Source organism: Pristiophorus japonicus, unplaced genomic scaffold (assembly GCF_044704955.1).
Source record: "Pristiophorus japonicus isolate sPriJap1 unplaced genomic scaffold, sPriJap1.hap1 HAP1_SCAFFOLD_912, whole genome shotgun sequence".
NCBI classification, from domain to species: domain Eukaryota; kingdom Metazoa; phylum Chordata; class Chondrichthyes; family Pristiophoridae; genus Pristiophorus; species Pristiophorus japonicus.
Window position 1 is genome coordinate 29,250 of NW_027254838.1, and position 18,049 is coordinate 47,298.

At 55.9% G+C, this 18,049-nt stretch overlaps 1 protein-coding gene across 1 annotated transcript in view; it reads left to right on the top strand.

Moving 5' to 3' along the window:
- Positions 1 to 18,049, top strand: part of LOC139257835 (myocardin-like) — a 65,271-nt gene that overhangs the window by 28,410 nt on the left and 18,812 nt on the right. Inside the window, exons 5-8 of the mRNA XM_070874638.1 lie at positions 2,469 to 2,622; positions 10,335 to 10,988; positions 13,700 to 13,849; positions 15,668 to 15,796. Coding sequence (XP_070730739.1) covers positions 2,469 to 2,622; positions 10,335 to 10,988; positions 13,700 to 13,849; positions 15,668 to 15,796 — 1,087 coding nt within the window. The remainder of the gene's footprint in view (positions 1 to 2,468; positions 2,623 to 10,334; positions 10,989 to 13,699; positions 13,850 to 15,667; positions 15,797 to 18,049) is intronic.

The window sequence follows — 18,049 nt, forward strand, 5'->3', positions numbered from 1 at the left end:
GTCCCACTCACCTATCACCCCCTGTGCTCACTGCCCCGTGTCCTAACTCACACCCAGTCCCACTCACCCATCACCCCCTGTGCTCACTGCCCCCGTGTCCTAACTCACACCCAGTCCCACTCACCCATCACCCCCTGTGCTCACTGCCCCGTGTCCTAACTCAAACCCAGTCCCACTCACCCATCACCCCCTGTGCTCACTGCCCCTTGTCCTAACTCACACCCAGTCCCACTCACCCATCACCCCCTGTGATCACTGACCCCGTGTCCTAACTCACACCCAGTCCCACTCACCCATCACCCCCTGTGCTCACTGACCCCGTGTCCAAACTCACACCCAGTCCCACTCACCCATCACCCCCTGTGCTCACTGACCCCGTGTCCTAACTCACACCCAGTCCCACTCACCCATCACCCCCTGTGCTCACTGACCCCGTGTCCTAACTCACACCCAGTCCCACTCACCCATCACCCCCTGTGCTCACTGACCTACATTGGCTCCCGGTTAAGCAATGCCTTGATTTCAAAATTCCCCATCCTTGTTTACAAATCCCTCCCTCGCCCCCTCCCTATCTCTGTAACCTCCTCCAGCCCCTACAATTCTCATCCTCCTTTTCAAATCCCTCCCTCGCCCCCCCTCCCTATCTCTGTAACCTCCTCCAGCCCCTACAATTCTCATCCTCCTGTTCAAATCCCTCCCTCGCCCCCCCCTCCCTATCTCTGTAACCACCTCCAGCCCCTACAATTCTCATCCTCCTGTTCAAATCACTCCCTCGCCCCCCCCTCCCTATCTCTGTAACCTCCTCCAGCCCCGACAATTCTCATCCTCCTGTTCAAATCCCTCCCTCGCCCCCCCTCCCTATCTCTGTAACCCCCTCCAGCCCCTACAATTCTCATCCTCCTGTTCAAATCCTTCCTTCGCCTCCCTCCCTATCTCTGTAACCTCCTCCAGCCCCTACAATTCTCATCCTCCTGTTTAAATCCCTCCCTCGCCCCCCCCTCCCTATCTCCTCCAGCCCCTACAATTCTCATCCTCCTGTTCAAATCCCTCCCTCGCTCCTCTCCCTATCTCTGTAACCTCCTCCAGCCCCTACAATTCTCATCCTCCTGTTCAAATCCCTCCCTCGCTCCCCTCCCTATCTCTGTAACCTCCTCCAACCCCTACAATTCTCATCCTCCTGTTCAAATCCCTCCCTCGCCCCCTCCCTATCTCCTCCAGCCCCGACAATTCTCATCCTCCTGTTCAAATCCCTCCCTCGCCCCCCCCTCCCTATCTCTGTAACCTCCTCCAGCCCCTACAATTCTCATCCTCCTGTTCAAATCCCTCCCTCGCCCCCCCTCCCTATCTCCTCCAGCCCCTACAATTCTCATCCACCTGTTCAAATCCCTCCCTCGCCCCCCTCCCTATCTCTGTAACCTCCTCCAGCCCCTACAATTCTCATCCTCCTGTTCAAATCCCTCCCTCGCCCCCCTCCCTATCTCTGTAACCTCCTCCAGCCCCTACAATTCTCATCCTCCTGTTCAAATCCTTCCTTCGCCCCCTCCCTATCTCTGTAACCCCCTCCAGCCCCTACAATTCTCATCCTCCTGTTCAAATCCCTCCCTCGCCCCCCTCCCTATCTCTGTAACCCCCTCCAGCCCCTACAATTCTCATCCTCCTGTTCAAATCCCTCCCTTGCCCCCCTCCCTATCTCTGTAACCTCCTCCAGCCCCTACCATTCTCATCCTCCTGTTCAAATCCCTCCCTCGCACACCTCCCTATCTCTGTAACCTCCTCCAGCCTCTACCATTCTCATCCTCCTGTTCAAATCCCTCACTCGCCCCCCCTCCCTATTGCTGTAACCTCCTCCAGCCCCTACAATTCTCATCCTCCTGTTCAAATCCTTCCTTCGCCTCCCTCCCTACCTCTGTAACCCCCTCCAGCCCCTACAATTCTCATCCTCCTGTTCAAATCCCTCCCTCGCCTCCCCTCCCTATCTCCTCCAGCCCCGACAATTCTCATCCTCCTGTTCAAATCCCTCCCTCGCCCCCCCTCCCTATCTCTGTAACCTCCTCCAGCCCCTACAATTCTCATCCTCCTGTTCAAATCCCTCCCTCGCCCCCCCTCCCTATCTCTGTAACCTCCTCCAGCCCCTACAATTCTCATCCTCCTGTTCAAATTCTCTACCTCAGAGAGCTGTGGAAGCCGGGACATTGAATATATTTAAGGCGGAGATAGACAGTTTCTTAACCGATAAAGGGGGTCGGGCAGGGAAGTGGAGCTGGGTCCATGATCGGATCAGGCCACGATGGTTATTAAATGGCGGGGCAGGGCTCGAGGGGCCGAATGGGCCCACTCCTGCTCGGATTTCTGATGTTCTGATGTTCATGTACCTTTGCTGGGTGTCTCACCGCAGAACGTAACTGCTCTCTCTCTCTCTCTCTCTCTCTCTCTCTCTCTCTCTCTCTCTCTCTCTCCCCCGCCCACAGGTTGGCGCCCGACCAGATCATCAGGTTTGCCAGTGCCGTGCCCACCCCGGTGCCCTGTGTGCCCCTGTCCCCCATCACCAAGAGTAGCCACAGAGCGGCCATCACAACCAGCGCCAAGCCCGAGCTCCTCCCGGCCAATCTCGACGATCTGACGGTAAGACCCCGGTATCGATACTGCGTTATCGGAGTGGGCTGTACCTTGGCCTTTACTGCAAAGGGGGATGGAGTATAAAAGCAGGGAAGTCTTGCTCCAGTTACACAGGGTATTGGTGAGGCCACACCTGGAGTACTGCGTGCACAGTTTTGCTCTCCGTATTTACCAAAGGACACACTTTGCTTTGGAGGCAGTTCAGAGAAGGTTCACTCGGTCGATTCCGGGGATGAGGGGGGTTGACTTATGAGGAAAGGTTGAGGAGGTTGGGGCCTCTACTCATTGGAGTTCAGAAGAATGAGAGGCGATCTTATCGAAACGTCTCATAGAAACATAGAAACATCGAAAATAGGTGCAGGAGTAGGCCATTCAGCCCTTCGAGCCTGCACCGCCATTCAATGAGTTCATGGCTGAACATGAAACTTCAGTACCCCCTTCCTGCCTTCTCTCCATACCCCCTTGATCCCCCAAGTAGTAAGGACTTCATCTAACTCCCTTTTGAATATATCCAACGAACTGACCCCGAACAACTTTCTGTGGTAGAGAATTCCACAGGTTCACAATTCTCTGGGTGAAGAAGTTTCTCCTCATCTCGGTCCTAAATGGCTTACCCCTTATCCTTAGACTGTGTGAGTCCCTGGTTCTGGACTTCCCCAACATCGGGAACGTTCTTCCTGCATCCAACCTGTCCAAACCCGTCAGAATTTTAAACGTTTCTATGAGGTCCTCTCTCACTCTTCTGAACTCCAGTGAATACAAGCCCAGTTGATCCAGTCTTTCTTGATAGGTCAGTCCCGCCATCCCGGGAATCAGTCTGGTGAACCTTCGCTGCACTCCCTCAATAGCAAGAATGTCCTTCCTCAGATTAGGAGACCAAAACTGAACACAATATTCCAGGTGTGGCCTCACCAAGGCCCTGTACAACTGCAGTAAGACCTCCCTGCTCCTATACTCAAATCCTCTCGCTATGAAGGCCAACATGCCATTTGCCTTCTTCACCGCCTGCTGTACCTGCATGGCCAACTTTCAATGACTGATGTCCCATGACACCCAGGTCTCGTTGCACCTCCCCTTTTCCTAATCTGTCACCATTCAGATAATAGTCTGTCTCTCTGTTTTTACCACCAAAGTGGATCACCTCACATTTATCCACATTATACTGCATCTGCCATGCATTTGCCCACTCACCTAACCTGTCCAAGTCACTCTGCAGCCTCATAGCATCCTCCTCGCAGCTCACACTGCCACCCAACTTAGTGTCATCCGCAAATTTGGAGATACTGCATTTAATCCCCTCGTCTAAATCATTAATGTACAGTGTAAACAGCTGGGGCCCCAGCACAGAACCTTGCGGTACCCCACTAGTCACTGCCTGCCATTCTGAAAAGTACCCATTTACTCCTACTCTTTGCTTCCTGTCTGACAACCAGTTCTCAATCCACGTCAGCACACTACCCCCAATCCCATGTGCTCTAACTTTGCACATTAATCTCTTGTGTGGGACCTTGTCGAAAGCCTTCTGAAAGTCCAAATACACCACATCCACTGGTTCTCCCTTGTCCACTCTACTGGAAACATCCTCAAAAAAATTCCAGCAGATTTGTCAAGATTATGATTATGAGGGGGGCTCGACAAGGTGGATGCAGAGAGGATGTTTCCACTGATGGGGGAGACTGGAACGGGAAACATGGAAACATAGACTCCCCAGCCCCGGGGGGGAAACACTCTCCCTGCATCAACCCTGTCAAGCCCTGTAAGAATTGCGTCTGTTTCAATGAGATCCCCCTCTCATTCTTCTAAACTCCAGTGAATACAGGCCCAGTTGACCCAATCTCTCCTCATACGGCAGTCCTGCCCTCCCAGGAATCATAAGAACATAAGAATTAGGAACAGGAGGAGGCCATCTAGCCCCTCGAGCCCTGCTCCGCCATTCAACAAGATCATGGCTGATCTGGCCGTGGGACTCAGCTCCACTTACCCGCCCGCTCCCCGTAACCCTTAATTCCCTTATTGGTTAAACATCTATCTATCTGTGACTTGAATACATTCAATGAGCTAGGCCTCAACTGCTTCCTTGGGCAGAGAATTCCACAGATTCACAACCCTCTGGGAGAAGAAATTCCTTCTCAACTCGCTTTTAAATTGGCTCCCCCCGTATTTTGAGGCTGTGTCCCCCCTAGTTCTAGTCTCCCCGACCAGTGGAAACAACCTCACTGCCTCTATCTTGTCTATCCCTTTCATTATTTTAAATGTTTCTATAAGATCACCCCCTCATCCTTCTGAACTCCCAACGAGTAAAGACCCAGTCTACTCAATCTATCATCATAAGGTAACCCCCTCATCTCCGGAATCAGCCCAGTGAATCGTCTCTGTACCCCCTCCAAAGCCGGTATATCCTTCCTTAAGTAAGGTGACCAAAACTGTGCACGCAGTACTCCAGGTGCGGCCTCACCAATACCCTGTACAGTTGCAGCAGGACCTCCCTGCTTTTGTACTCCATCCCTCTCGCGATGAATCCATCCCTCTCGCAATGAGATCCCCCTCTCGTTCTTCTAAACTCCAGTGAATATAAGCCCAGTCGATCCAGTCTTTCTTCAAATGTCAGTCCTGCCGTCCCGGGAATCAGTCTGGTGAACCTTCGCTGCACTCCCTCAATAGCAAGAATGTCCTTCCTCAGATTAGGAGACCAAAACTGTACACAATACTCCAGGTGTGGTCTCACCTGTACAACTGCAGTAAGACCTCCCTGCTCCTGTACTCAAATCCTCTCGCTATGAAGGCCAACAACATTTGGAAGGGGTATAATGTGGGAAAGTGTGAGGTCAGGCACTTTGGCAGAAAAAAAATCAAAGAGCAAGTTATTATTGAAATGGAGAAAGATTACAAAGTGCGGCAGTACAGCGGGACCTGGGGGTTACTTGTACATGAAACACAAAAGGTTAGTACGCAGGTACAGCAAGTGATCAGGAAGGGCCAATGGTATCTTGGCCTTTATTGCAAAGGGGGATGGAGTATAAAAGCAGGGATGTCTTGCTCCAGTTACACAGGGTATTGGTGAGGCCACACCTGGAGTACTGCGTGCACAGTTTTGCTCTCCGTATTTACCAAAGGACACACTTTGCTTTGGAGGCAGTTCAGAGAAGGTTCACTCGGTTGATTCCGGGGATGAGGGGGTTGACTTATGAGGAAAGGTTGAGGAGGTTGGGCCTCTACTCATTGGAGTTCAGAAGAATGAGAGGTGATCTTATCGAAACGTATCAGATTATGAGGGGGCTCGACAAGGTGGGTGCAGAGAGGATGTTCCCACTGATGGGGGAGACTAGAACTAGGGGGCATGGTCTTAGAATAAGGGGCCGCCCATTTAAAACTGAGATGAGGAGGAATTTCTTCTCTCAGAGGGTTGTAAATCTGTGGAACTCGCTGCCTCAGAGAGCTGTGGAAGCCGGGACATTGAATATATTTAAGACAGAGATAGACAGTTTCTTAACCGATAAGGGGGCGGGCAGGGAAGTGGAGCTGGGTCCATGATCGGATCAGGCCACGATCGTATTAAATGGCGGAGCAGGGCTCGAGGGGCCGAATGGCCCACTCCTGGCTCCTGTTTCTGATGTTCTTATGTTTGTGTCTGGGATTGTGTCTGTGTGTGTCTGGGATTTTGTCTGTGTGTCTGGGATCGTGTCTGTGTGTGTCTGGGATTGTGTCTGTGTGTGTCTGGGATTTTGTCTGTGTGTGTCTGGGATCGTGTCTCTGTGTGTGTCTGGGATTGTATCTGTGTGTGTCTGGGATCGTGTCTCTGTGTGTGTCTGGGATTGTGTCTGTGTGTGTCTGGGATTGTGTCTGTGTGTGTCTGGGATTGTGTCTGTGTGTGTCTGGGATTTTGTCTGTGTGTGTCTGGGATTTTGTCTGTGTGTGTCTGGGATCGTGTCTCTGTGTGTGTCTGGGATTGTGTCTGTGTGTGTCTGGGATTGTGTCTGTGTGTGTCTGGGATTTTGTCTGTGTGTGTCTGGGATTGTGTCTGTGTGTGTCTGGGATTTTGTCTGTGTGTGTCTGGGATTGTGTCTGTGTGTGTCTGGGATTTTTTCTGTGTGTCTGGGATCGTGTCTCTGTGTGTGTCTGGGATTGTGTCTGTGTGTGTCTGGGATTGTGTCTGCGATCATGTCTGTGTGTCTGGGATTGTGTTCACTCGAGTTTATTCACTGGAGTTTAGAAGAACGAGAGGGGGATCTCATTGAAAGGTATCAAATTCTGACGGGGGGGTTGGACAGACTGGATGCGGGGGGAGGATGTTTCCCCGGGGGGCTGGGAAGTCTAGAACAAGGGCTCTCACAGTCTCGGGATACGGGGTAGGAAATTTAGGAGCGAGATGAGGAGAAAGGTCTTCACTCAGAGGGAGGTGAACCTGTGGAATTCTCTACCACAGAAGGCCAAGTCACTGAATATATTTAAGAGGGCGATGGATAGATTTCTAGACACAAACGATATCATAGAGACATAGAAACATAGACAATAGGTGCAGGAGCAGGCCATTGGGCCCTTCGAGCCTGCCCCACCATTCAATATGATCATGGCTGATCATTCCCTCAGTACCCCACTCCTGCCTTCTCTCCATACCCCCCTGATCCCTTTAGCCGTAAGGGCCACATCTAACTCCCTTTTGAATATATCCAACGAACTGGCCCCCAACAACTTTCTGTGGTAGAGAATTCCACAGGTTCACAATTCTCTGGGTGAAGAAGTTTCTCCTCATCTCGGTCCTAAATGGCTTACCCCTTATCCTTAGACTGTGTGAGCCCTGGTCCTGGACTTCCCCAACATCGGGAACATTCTTCCTGCATCTAAACCTGTCCAGTCCCGTCAGAATTTTACATGTTTCAATGAGATCCCCCTCTCATTCTTCTAAACTCCAGTGAATATAAGCCCAGTCGATCCAGTCTTTCTTCATATGTCAGTCCTGCCATCCCGGGAATCAGTCTGGTGAACCTTCGCTGCACTCCCTCAATAGCAAGAATGTCCTTCCTCAGATTAGGAGACCAAAACTGAACACAATATTCCAGGTGTGGTCTCACCAAGGCCCTGTACAACTGCAGTAAGACCTCCCTGCTCCTATACTCAAATCCTCTCGCTATGAAGGCCAACATACCATTTGCCTTCTTCACCGCCTGCTGTACCTGCATGGCCAACTTTCAATGACCGATGTCCCATGACACCCAGGTCTCGTTGCACCTCCCCTTTTCCTAATCTGTCGCCATTCAGATAATATTCTGCCTTCCTGTTTTTGCCCCCAAAGTGGATCACCTCACATTTATCCACATTATACTGCATCTGCCATCCATTTGCCCCAGTCACCTAACCTGTCCAAGTCACCCTGCAGCCTCTTAGCATCCTCCTCACAGCTCACACCGCCACCCAGCTTAGTGTCACCTGCAAATTTGGAGATATTACACTCAATTCCTTCGTCTAAATCATTGATGTATATTGTAAATAGGTGGGGCAGGCTCGAAGGGCCCAATGGCCTGCTCCTGCACCTATTGTCTATGTTTCTATGTCTCTATGATATCGTTTGTGTCTAGAAATCTATCCGTCGCCCTCTTAAATATATTCAGTGGCTTGGCCTTCTGTGGTAGAGAATTCCACAGGTTCACCTCCCTCTGAGTGAAGACATTTCTCCTCATCTCGCTCCTAAATTTCCGACCCCGTATCCCGAGACTGTGTGAGCCCTTGTTCTAGACTTCCCAGCCCCCGGGGAAACATCCTTCCCCCGCATCCAGTCTGTCCAACCCCCGTCAGAATTTTATACCTTTCAATGAGATCCCCCTCTCGTTCTTCTAAACTCTAGTGAATAAACTCGAGTGAACACAATCCCAGACACACAGACATGATCGCAGACACAATCCCAGACACACACAGACACAATCCCAGACACACACAGAGACACGATCCCAGACACACAGACACAATCCCAGACACACACAGAGACACGATCCCAGACACACAGACACAATCCCAGACACACACAGAGACACGATCCCAGACACACAGAAAAAATCCCAGACACACACAGACAAAATCCCAGACACACACAGAGACACAATCCCAGACACACAGACACAATCCCAGACACACACAGAGACACGATCCCAGACACACAGAAAAAATCCCAGACACACACAGACAAAATCCCAGACACACACAGAGACACAATCCCAGACACACACAGACACAATCCCAGACACACACAGAGACAATCCCAGACACACACAGACACAATCCCAGACACACACAGACACAATCCCAGACACACACAGAGACACGATCCCAGACACACACAGAGACAATCCCAGACACACACAGAGACACGATCCCAGACACACACAGACACAATCCCAGACACACACAGACACAATCCCAGACACACACAGAGACACGATCCCAGACACACAGAAAAAATCCCAGACACACACAGAGACAATCCCAGACACACAGAAAAAATCCCAGACACACACAGAGACACGATCCCAGACACACAGAGACACAATCCCAGACACACACAGAGACACGATCCCAGACACACACAGACACAATCCCAGACACACACAGACACAATCCCAGACACACACAGACACAATCCCAGACACACACAGAGACACGATCCCAGACACACAGAAAAAATCCCAGACACACACAGACACAATCCCAGACACACACAGACACAATCCCAGACACACACAGAGACAATCCCAGACACACACAGAGACACGATCCCAGACACACAGACACAATCCCAGACACACACAGAGACACGATCCCAGACACACACAGACACAATCCCAGACACACACAGAGACACGATCCCAGACACACACAGAGACAATCCCAGACACACACAGACACAATCCCAGACACACACAGACACAATCCCAGACACACACAGACACAATCCCAGACACACACAGAGACACGATCCCAGACACACAGAAAAAATCCCAGACACACACAGACACAATCCCAGACACACAGAAAAAATCCCAGACACACACAGACACAATCCCAGACACACAGAGACACAATCCCAGACACACAGAAAAAATCCCAGACACACACAGACACAATCCCAGACACACACAGAGACACAATCCCAGACACACAGAAAAAATCCCAGACACACACAGACACAATCCCAGACACACAGAAAAAATCCCAGACACACACAGAGACACAATCCCAGACACACACACAGACACAATCCCAGACACACACAGAGACACAATCCCAGACACACAGAAAAAATCCCAGACACACACAGACACAATCCCAGACACACAGAAAAAATCCCAGACACACACAGAGACACAATCCCAGACACACACACAGACACAATCCCAGACACACACAGAGACACAATCCCAGACACACACAGACACAATCCCAGACACACACAGACACAATCCCAGACACACACACAGACACAATCCCAGACACACACAGAGACACAATCCCAGACACACACAGACACAATCCCAGACACACTACTGATCCCTGCGGCACCCCACTGGTCACATCAAGGGGGTCTGGGGAGAAAGCGTGGAACATGGTGGTTGAGATAGAGGGTCAGACTCGAGGGGCCGAGCGGCCGACCGCTGCTCCTGTTCCCTCCGCTTCCAGGCGCTAGGCCGATGCCCGTTGTTGCCGCTTGACTGTGTTCTCCCTCGCCACAGGTGTCCGAACTCCGGCAGCAGCTGCGGAAAAGGGGGCTGCCCGTGTCGGGGACCAAGCCCACCCTGCTGGAGCGCCTGAAGCCCTACCAGATCTGCAGCCCCAAGCCGGCCCCCCCGCCGATGGCCGGGGGTCCCGCCTTCGAGCCCCCCGCGGGCGGCCTGTCCCGGGAAGGCCTCAGGCTCTCGCCGCCGGCCGCCGGGCCGACGGGGCCCGCCGGCAAGCCACAGCCCGGCAGCAGCCTGGTGGAGAAGGAGAAGGTGATCGAGCGGCTGACCTGGAAGCTGCAGCACGAGCAGCGGCAAGCGGAGGACCTGCGCCTGGAGCTCGAGTTGCGCAAACAGCGACACCGCCAGGCCCCGGGCCCGCTGGGCGCCCGGCCTTTCCCGGGCCCGGCCTTCCCCGGGCCGGGTCAAGCGTCGGAAACCAGCAGGCCCGGAAGCCCGGTCGGCCCCGGTTACGGGCGGGGCCTAGCGCAGGCTTCGCCGGCAACGGCGGTGGCCCGGGAGGCCGAGGCCAGGGGTGGCGCCCCCTCGCCAGCCAACCCCTTCTTCTTCCCGCCGGCCGCGACGAGGCCCGAGGAGGCCGTGGACGGCGGCAGCCCGTGCCCCCAGCAACAGCCGCGTTCCAGGAGCCCCTCGCGGGGGCACTCGGGGGTAAGAGGGGGCCCGCACGGTGCACAGGCGCTGTGGGAGGGGCGGTGCTAGGGGAGCGCCATACTGCGCTGTCGGAGGGGCGGTGCTGGGGGAGCGCCATACTGCGCTGTCGGAGGGGCGGTGCTGGGGGAGCGCCATACTGCGCTGTCGGAGGGGCAGTACTGAGGGAGTGCCGTACTGTCGGAGGGGCAGTACTGAGGGAGTGCCGTACTGTCGGAGGGGCAGTACTGAGGGAGTGCCGTACTGTCGGAGGGGCAGTACTGAGGGAGTGCCGTACTGTCGGAGGGGCAGTACTGAGGGAGTGCCGCACTGCGCTGTCGGAGGGGCAGTACTGAGGGAGCGCCGTACTGTCGGAGGGGCAGTACTGAGGGAGGGCCGTACTGTCGGAGGGGCAGTACTGAGGGAGGGCCGCACTGTCGGAGGGGCAGTACTGAGGGAGCCCCGCACTGTCGGAGGGGCAGTACTGAGGGAGTGCCGTACTGCGCTGTCGGAGGGGCAGTACTGAGGGAGTGCCGTACTGCGCTGTCGGAGGGGCAGTACTGAGGGAGCCCCGCACTGTCGGAGGGGCAGTACTGAGGGAGCGCCGTACTGTCGGAGGGGCAGTACTGAGGGAGCGCCGTACTGTCGGAGGGGCAGTACTGAGGGAGCCCCGCACTGTCGGAGGGGCAGTACTGAGGGAGTGCTGTACTGTCGGAGGGGTAGTACTGAGGGAGCCCCGCACTGTCGGAGGGGCAGTGCTAGGGGAGCGCCGCACTGTCGGAGGGGCAGTACTGAGGGAGTGCCGTACTGTCGGAGGGGCAGTACTGAGGGAGCCCCGCACTGTCGGAGGGGCAGTACTGAGGGAGTGCTGCACTGTCGGAGGGACAGTACTGAGGGAGCGCCGCACTGTCGGAGGGACAGTACTGAGGGAGTGCTGCACTGTCGGAGGGACAGTACTGAGGGAGTGCCGCACTGCGCTGTCGGAGGGCCAGTACTGAGGGAGTGCCGTACTGTCGGAGGGGCAGTACTGAGGGAGTGCCGTACTGTCGGAGGGGCAGTACTGAGGGAGTGCCATACTGTCGGTGGGGCAGTACTGAGGGAGTGCTGCACTGTCGGAGGGGCAGTACTGAGGGAGTGCTGCACTGTCGGAGGGGCAGTACTGAGGGAGCGCCGCACTGTCGGAGGGGCAGTACTGAGGGAGCGCCGCACTGTCGGAGGGGCAGTACTGAGGGAGCCCCGCACTGTCGGAGGGGCAGTACTGAGTAAAACTCCCAAGCAGTGTAATAAGGATCGCCACCACACGATGGCGACATTATGCTTGGTGATTCAGTGAACAGGAGGATGAGAATTGTAGGGGCTGGAGGGGGTTACAGAGATAGGGAGGGGGGGCGAGGGAGGGATTTGAACAGGAGGATGGGAATTGTAGGGGCTGGAGGGGGTTACAGAGATAGGGAGGGGGGGGCGAGGGAGGGATTTGAACAGGAGGATGAGAATTGTTGGGGCTGGAGGAGGTTACAGAGATAGGGAGGGGGGCGAGGGAGGGATTTGAACAGGAGGATGGGAATTGTCGGGGCTGGAGGAGGTTACAGAGATAGGGAGGGGGCGAGGGAGGGATTTGAACAGGAGGATGAGAATTGTTGGGGCTGGAGGAGGTTACAGAGATAGGGAGGGGGGCGAGGGAGGGATTTGAACAGGAGGATGGGAATTGTAGGGGCTGGAGGGGGTTACAGAGATAGGGAGGGGGGGGCGAGGGAGGGATTTGAACAGGAGGATGAGAATTGTCGGGGCTGGAGGAGGTTACAGAGATAGGGAGGGGGGGCGAGGGAGGGATTTGAACAGAAGGATGAGGATTGTCGGGGCTGGAGGGGGTTACAGAGATAGGGAGGGGGGGCGAGGGAGGGATTTGAACAGGAGGATGAGAATTGTCGGGGCTGGAGGAGGTTACAGAGATAGGGAGGGGGCGAGGGAGGGATTTGAACAGGAGGATGAGAATTGTTGGGGCTGGAGGAGGTTACAGAGATAGGGAGGGGGGCGAGGGAGGGATTTGAACAGGAGGATGAGAATTGTTGGGGCTGGAGGAGGTTACAGAGATAGGGAGGGGGGGGCGAGGGAGGGATTTGAACAGGAGGATGGGAATTGTAGGGGCTGGAGGGGGTTACAGAGATAGGGAGGGGGGGGCGAGGGAGGGATTTGAACAGGAGGATGAGAATTGTCGGGGCTGGAGGAGGTTACAGAGATAGGGAGGGGGGGGCGAGGGAGGGATTTGAACAGAAGGATGAGGATTGTCGGGGCTGGAGGAGGTTACAGAGATAGGGAGGGGGGGCGAGGGAGGGATTTGAACAGGAGGATGAGAATTATCGGGGCTGGAGGAGGTTACAGAGATAGGGAGGGGGGGCGAGGGAGGGATTTGAACAGGAGGATGAGAATTGTAGGGGCTGGAGGAGGTTACGGAGATAGGGAGGGGGGCGAGGGAGGGATTTGAACAGGAGGATGAGAATTGTAGGGGCTGGAGGAGGTTACAGAGATAGGGAGGGGGGGAGCGAGGGAGGGATTTGAAGAGGAGGATGAGAATTGTAGGGAGACGGAGGGAGGGGAGGGAGTCCCACACAGTTTGGCGGGGAGACGGAGGGAGGGGAGGGAGTGGGGCTGGATGGAGGGAAATGAGCCACTCTGGAAATGGTCCTCACAGCGATGTGTCCTGTTTCCTGCCCCCTCCCTGTTGACCCCCCCAGGATGGAGGCCTTTCTGACATCTTGGTGCCGAGACAGATACAGCCAGAATTCCCCTACTCACCGGCCAGCCTTCACTCCTTCTTCACACTTGACGACGCAGACATCGAGACCAAGAATGAGTCGGGTTCGGAGGAGAACTTTGAGAGCGAGGTGAGTTCCTGCGCCAAACCTTCCCCCAGAATTCCAGCCCCACAATCCAGGCCCCTCGCTCCCCGGGGCCAGTACTGAGGGAGTGCCGTACTGTCGGAGGGGCAGTACTGAGGGAGTGCCGTACTGTCGGAGGGGCAGTACTGAGGGAGTTCTGTACTGTCGGAGGGGCAGTACTGAGGGAGCACCGCACTGTCGGAGGGGCAGTACTGAGGGAGTGCCATACTGTCGGAGGGGCAGTACTGAGGGAGTGCCGCACTGTCGGAGGGGCAGTACTGAGGGAGTGCCGTACTGTCGGAGGGGCGGTACTGAGGGAGCGCCGCACTGTCGGAGGGGCAGTACTGAGGGAGCGCCGTACTGTCGGAGGGGCAGTACTGAGGGAGTGCCGTACTGCGCTGTCGGAGGGGCAGTACTGAGGGAGTGCCGTACTGTCGGAGGGGCAGTACTGAGGGAGTGCCGTACTGTCGGAGGGGCAGTACTGAGGGAACGCCGCACTGTCGGAGGGGCAGTACTGAGGGAGTGCCGTACTGTCGGAGGGGCAGTACTGAGGGAGTGCCGTACTGTCGGAGGGGCAGTACTGAGGGAGTGACGTACTGTCGGAGGGGCAGTACTGAGGGAGTGCCGTACTGTCGGAGGGGGCAGTACTGAGGGAGTGCCGCACTGTAGGAGGGGCAGTACTGAGGGAGTGCCGTACTGTCGGAGGGGCAGTACTGAGGGAGTGTCGTACTGTAGGAGGGGCAGTACTGAGGGAGCGCCGCACTGTCGGAGGGGCAGTACTGAGGGAGTGCCGCACTGTCGGAGGGGCAGTACTGAGGGAGTGCCGTACTGTCGGAGGGGCAGTACTGAGTGAGTGCCGTACTGTCGGAGGGGCAGTACTGAGGGAGTGCCGTACTGTCGGAGGGGCATTACTGAGGGAGCGCCGCACTGTCGGAGGGGCAGTACTGAGGGAGTGCCGTACTGTCGGAGGGGCAGTACTGAGGGAGTGCCGTACTGTCGGAGGGGTAGTACTGAGGGAGTGCCGTACTGTCGGAGGGGTAGTACTGAGGGAGTGCCGTACTGTCGGAGGGGTAGTACTGAGGGAGTGCCGTACTGTCGGAGGGGCAGTACTGAGGGAGTGCCGCACTGTCGGAGGGGCAGTACTGAGGGAGTGCCGCACTGTCGGAGGGGCAGTACTGAGGGAGTGCCGTACTGTCGGAGGGTCAGTACTGAGGGAGTGCCGTACTGTCGGAGGGGCAGTACTGAGGGAGTGCCATACTGTCGGAGGGGCAGTACTGAGGGAGCACCGTACTGTCGGAGGGGCAGTACTGAGGGAGTGCCGCACTGTCGGAGGGGCAGTACTGAGGGAGCACCGTACTGTCGGAGGGGCAGTACTGAGGGAGTGCCGCACTGTCGGAGGGGCAGTACTGAGGGAGTGCCGCACTGTCGGAGGTGCCGTTTATCGGATGGGATGTTAAACCGAGGCCCCGTCTGCCCTCTCGGGCGGAGGTAAAAGATCCCGGGGCCACTATTTGGAAGAAGAGCAGGGGGAGTTCTCCCCGGTGTCCTGGGGCCAATATTTATCCCTCGACCAACATCACTGAAACAGATTAATCCGGGTCATCATCACATCGCTGTGTGTGGGAGCTTGCTGTGCGCGAATTGGCGTTTCCCACATTACAACAGTGACCACACTCCCAAAAGTACTTCATTGGCTGTGAAGCGCTTTGAGATGTCCGGTGTTTGTGAAAGTCGCTATATAAATGCAGGACTCTCTCTGACCGTGTCCCCCATCTCTCTCTCTTTCTCTCTCTCTCTCTCCCTCTCTCTCTCCCCCTGCCTCAGGTCTATCTGTCGGCCTCGCTCGGGTCAGAGGCACGGGATTACAGCTCACTGGAGGCCCTGGCTTCCTCCGACTCTGGGGGCTTCCCATCACTGGAGGAGGAACTGACCGAGGCCATCAAAAGCGCAGAGGTAAGGGAGAGAATCGGTCAGGGCGGGTCACTGCAGCCTAACGCCCTCTCCTTCCCTCCATCTCTCCTTCCCTCCTTCCCCCAGTCTCTCCTTCTCTCCATCTCTCCTTCCCCCGGTCTCTCCTTCTCTCCATCTTCCCTTCCCTCCTTCCCTCCTTCCCTCCATCTCTCCTTCCCTCCTTCTCTCCATCTTCCCTTCCCTCCTTCCCTCCTTCCCTCCATCTCTCCTTCCCTCCTTCTCTCCATCTTCCCCTTCCCTCCTTCCTTCCTTCCCTCCTTCCCTCCAGTCTCTCCTTCCCTCCTTCTCGCCATCTTCCCTTCCCTCCTTCCCTCCATCTCTCCATCTCTCCTTCCCTCCTTCTCTCCATCTTCCCTTCCCTCCTTCCCTCCATCTCTCCATCTCTCCATCTCTCCTTCCCTCCATCTCTCCATCTTCCCTTCCCTCCTTCCCTCCATCTCTCCATCTCTCCTTCCCTCCTTCCCCCAGTCTCTCCTTCCCTCCATCTCTCCATCTCTCCTTCCCTACTTCTCTCCATCTTCCCTTCCCTCCTTCCCTCCCTCCCTCCATCTCTCCATCTCTCCTTCCCTCCTTCCCCCAGTCTCTCCTTCCCTCCATCTCTCCATCTCTCCTTCCCTCCTTCTCTCCATTTTCCCTTCCCTCCTTCCCTCCATCTCTCCATCTTCCCTTCCCTCCTTTTCTCCTTCTCTCTTCTCTCCATCTCTCCATCTTCCCTTCCCTCCTTCCCTCCTTCACTCCTTCCCTCCTTCCCTCCATCTCTCCATCTCTCCTTCCCTCCATCTCTCCATCTCTTCTTCCCTCCTTCCCTCCATCTCTCCTTTCCTCCTTCCCTCCTTCCCTCCTTTTCTCCATCTCTCCATCTCCCCTTCTTCCCTTCCCTCCTTCTCCCCATCTCCTCTTCTCCTTCCCTCCTTCCCTGCTTCTCTCCATCTCTCCATCTTCCCTTCTCTCCTTCCCTCCTTCCCTCCTTCCCCCAGTCTCTCCTTCCCTCCTTCTCTCCAGTTCTCCATTTCTCCTTCCCTCCTTCTCCCCTTCCCCCCTTCTCCCCTCCCTCCAGTCTCCTCCTCCCCCCCTCCCCCTTCTCCCCCCCCCCCACAGTCTCCCCCTCCCCCAGTCTCCTCCTCCCCCAGTCTCCCCCCGCTCCAGTCTCCCCCCCCTCCAGTCTCCCCCTCCCCCAGTCTCCCCCCCCCTCCAGTCTCCCCCTCCCCCAGTCTCCCCCCCCTCCAGTCTCCCCCTCCCCAGTCTCCCCCTCCCCCAGTCTCCCCCTCTCCCAGTCTCCCCCTCCCCCAGTCTCCCCCTCCCCCAGTCTCCCCCTCCCCCAGTCTCCCCCCCCCTCCAGTCTCCCCCTCCCCCAGTCTCCCCCTCCCCCAGTCTCCCCCTCCCCCAGTCTCCCCCTCTCCCAGTCTCCATGTGTGTGCGTGTCAGGGGAGAGGGCACCGTGCGTTTCCTAATGATTAAAGGATTCGGAGAGAGAGAAAGGGAGGGAGAGAGAAAGAAAGGGGGAAAGAGAGAGAGAGAAAGGGGAGAGAAAGCGGGGGAGAGAGAGAGAGAAAGCGGGGGAGAGAGAGAGAGAAAGGGGGAGAGAGAGAGAGAGAGAGAAAGGGACGAGAGAGAGAGAGAGAAAGGGGGGAGAGAGAGAGAGAAAGCGGGGGAGAGAGAGAGAAAGCGGGGGAGAAAGAGAGAGAGAAAGCGGGGGAGAGAGGGAGAGAAAGTGGGGGAGAGAGAGAGAAAGCGGGGGAGAAAGAGAGAGAGAAAGTGGGGGGAGAGAGAGAGAAAGCGGGGAGAGAGAAAGGGGGGGAGAGAGAGAGAAAGCGGGGGAGAGAGAAAGGGGAGAGAGAGAGAAAGTGGGGGGAGAGAGAGAGAAAGGGGAGAGAGAGAGAGAGAAAGTGGGGGGAGAGAGAGAGAAAGCGGGGAGAGAGAAAGGGGGGAGAGAGAGAGAGAAAGTGGGGGGAGAGAGAGAGAGAAAGTGGGGGGAGAGAGAGAGAGAAAGTGGGGGGAGAGAGAGAGAAAGGGGGAGAGAGAGAGAGAGAAAGTGGGGGGAGAGAGAGAGAAAGCGGGGAGAGAGAAAGGGGGGAGAGAGAGAGAGAAAGTGGGGGGAGAGAGAGAGAAAGGGGGAGAGAGAGAGAGAGAAAGAGGGGGAGAGAGACAAAGGGGGGCGGAGAGAGAGAAAGCGGGGATAGAGAGAAAGGGGGAGAGAGAGAAGAGGGCAGAGCAGAGAGAAAGCGGGGTAGAGAG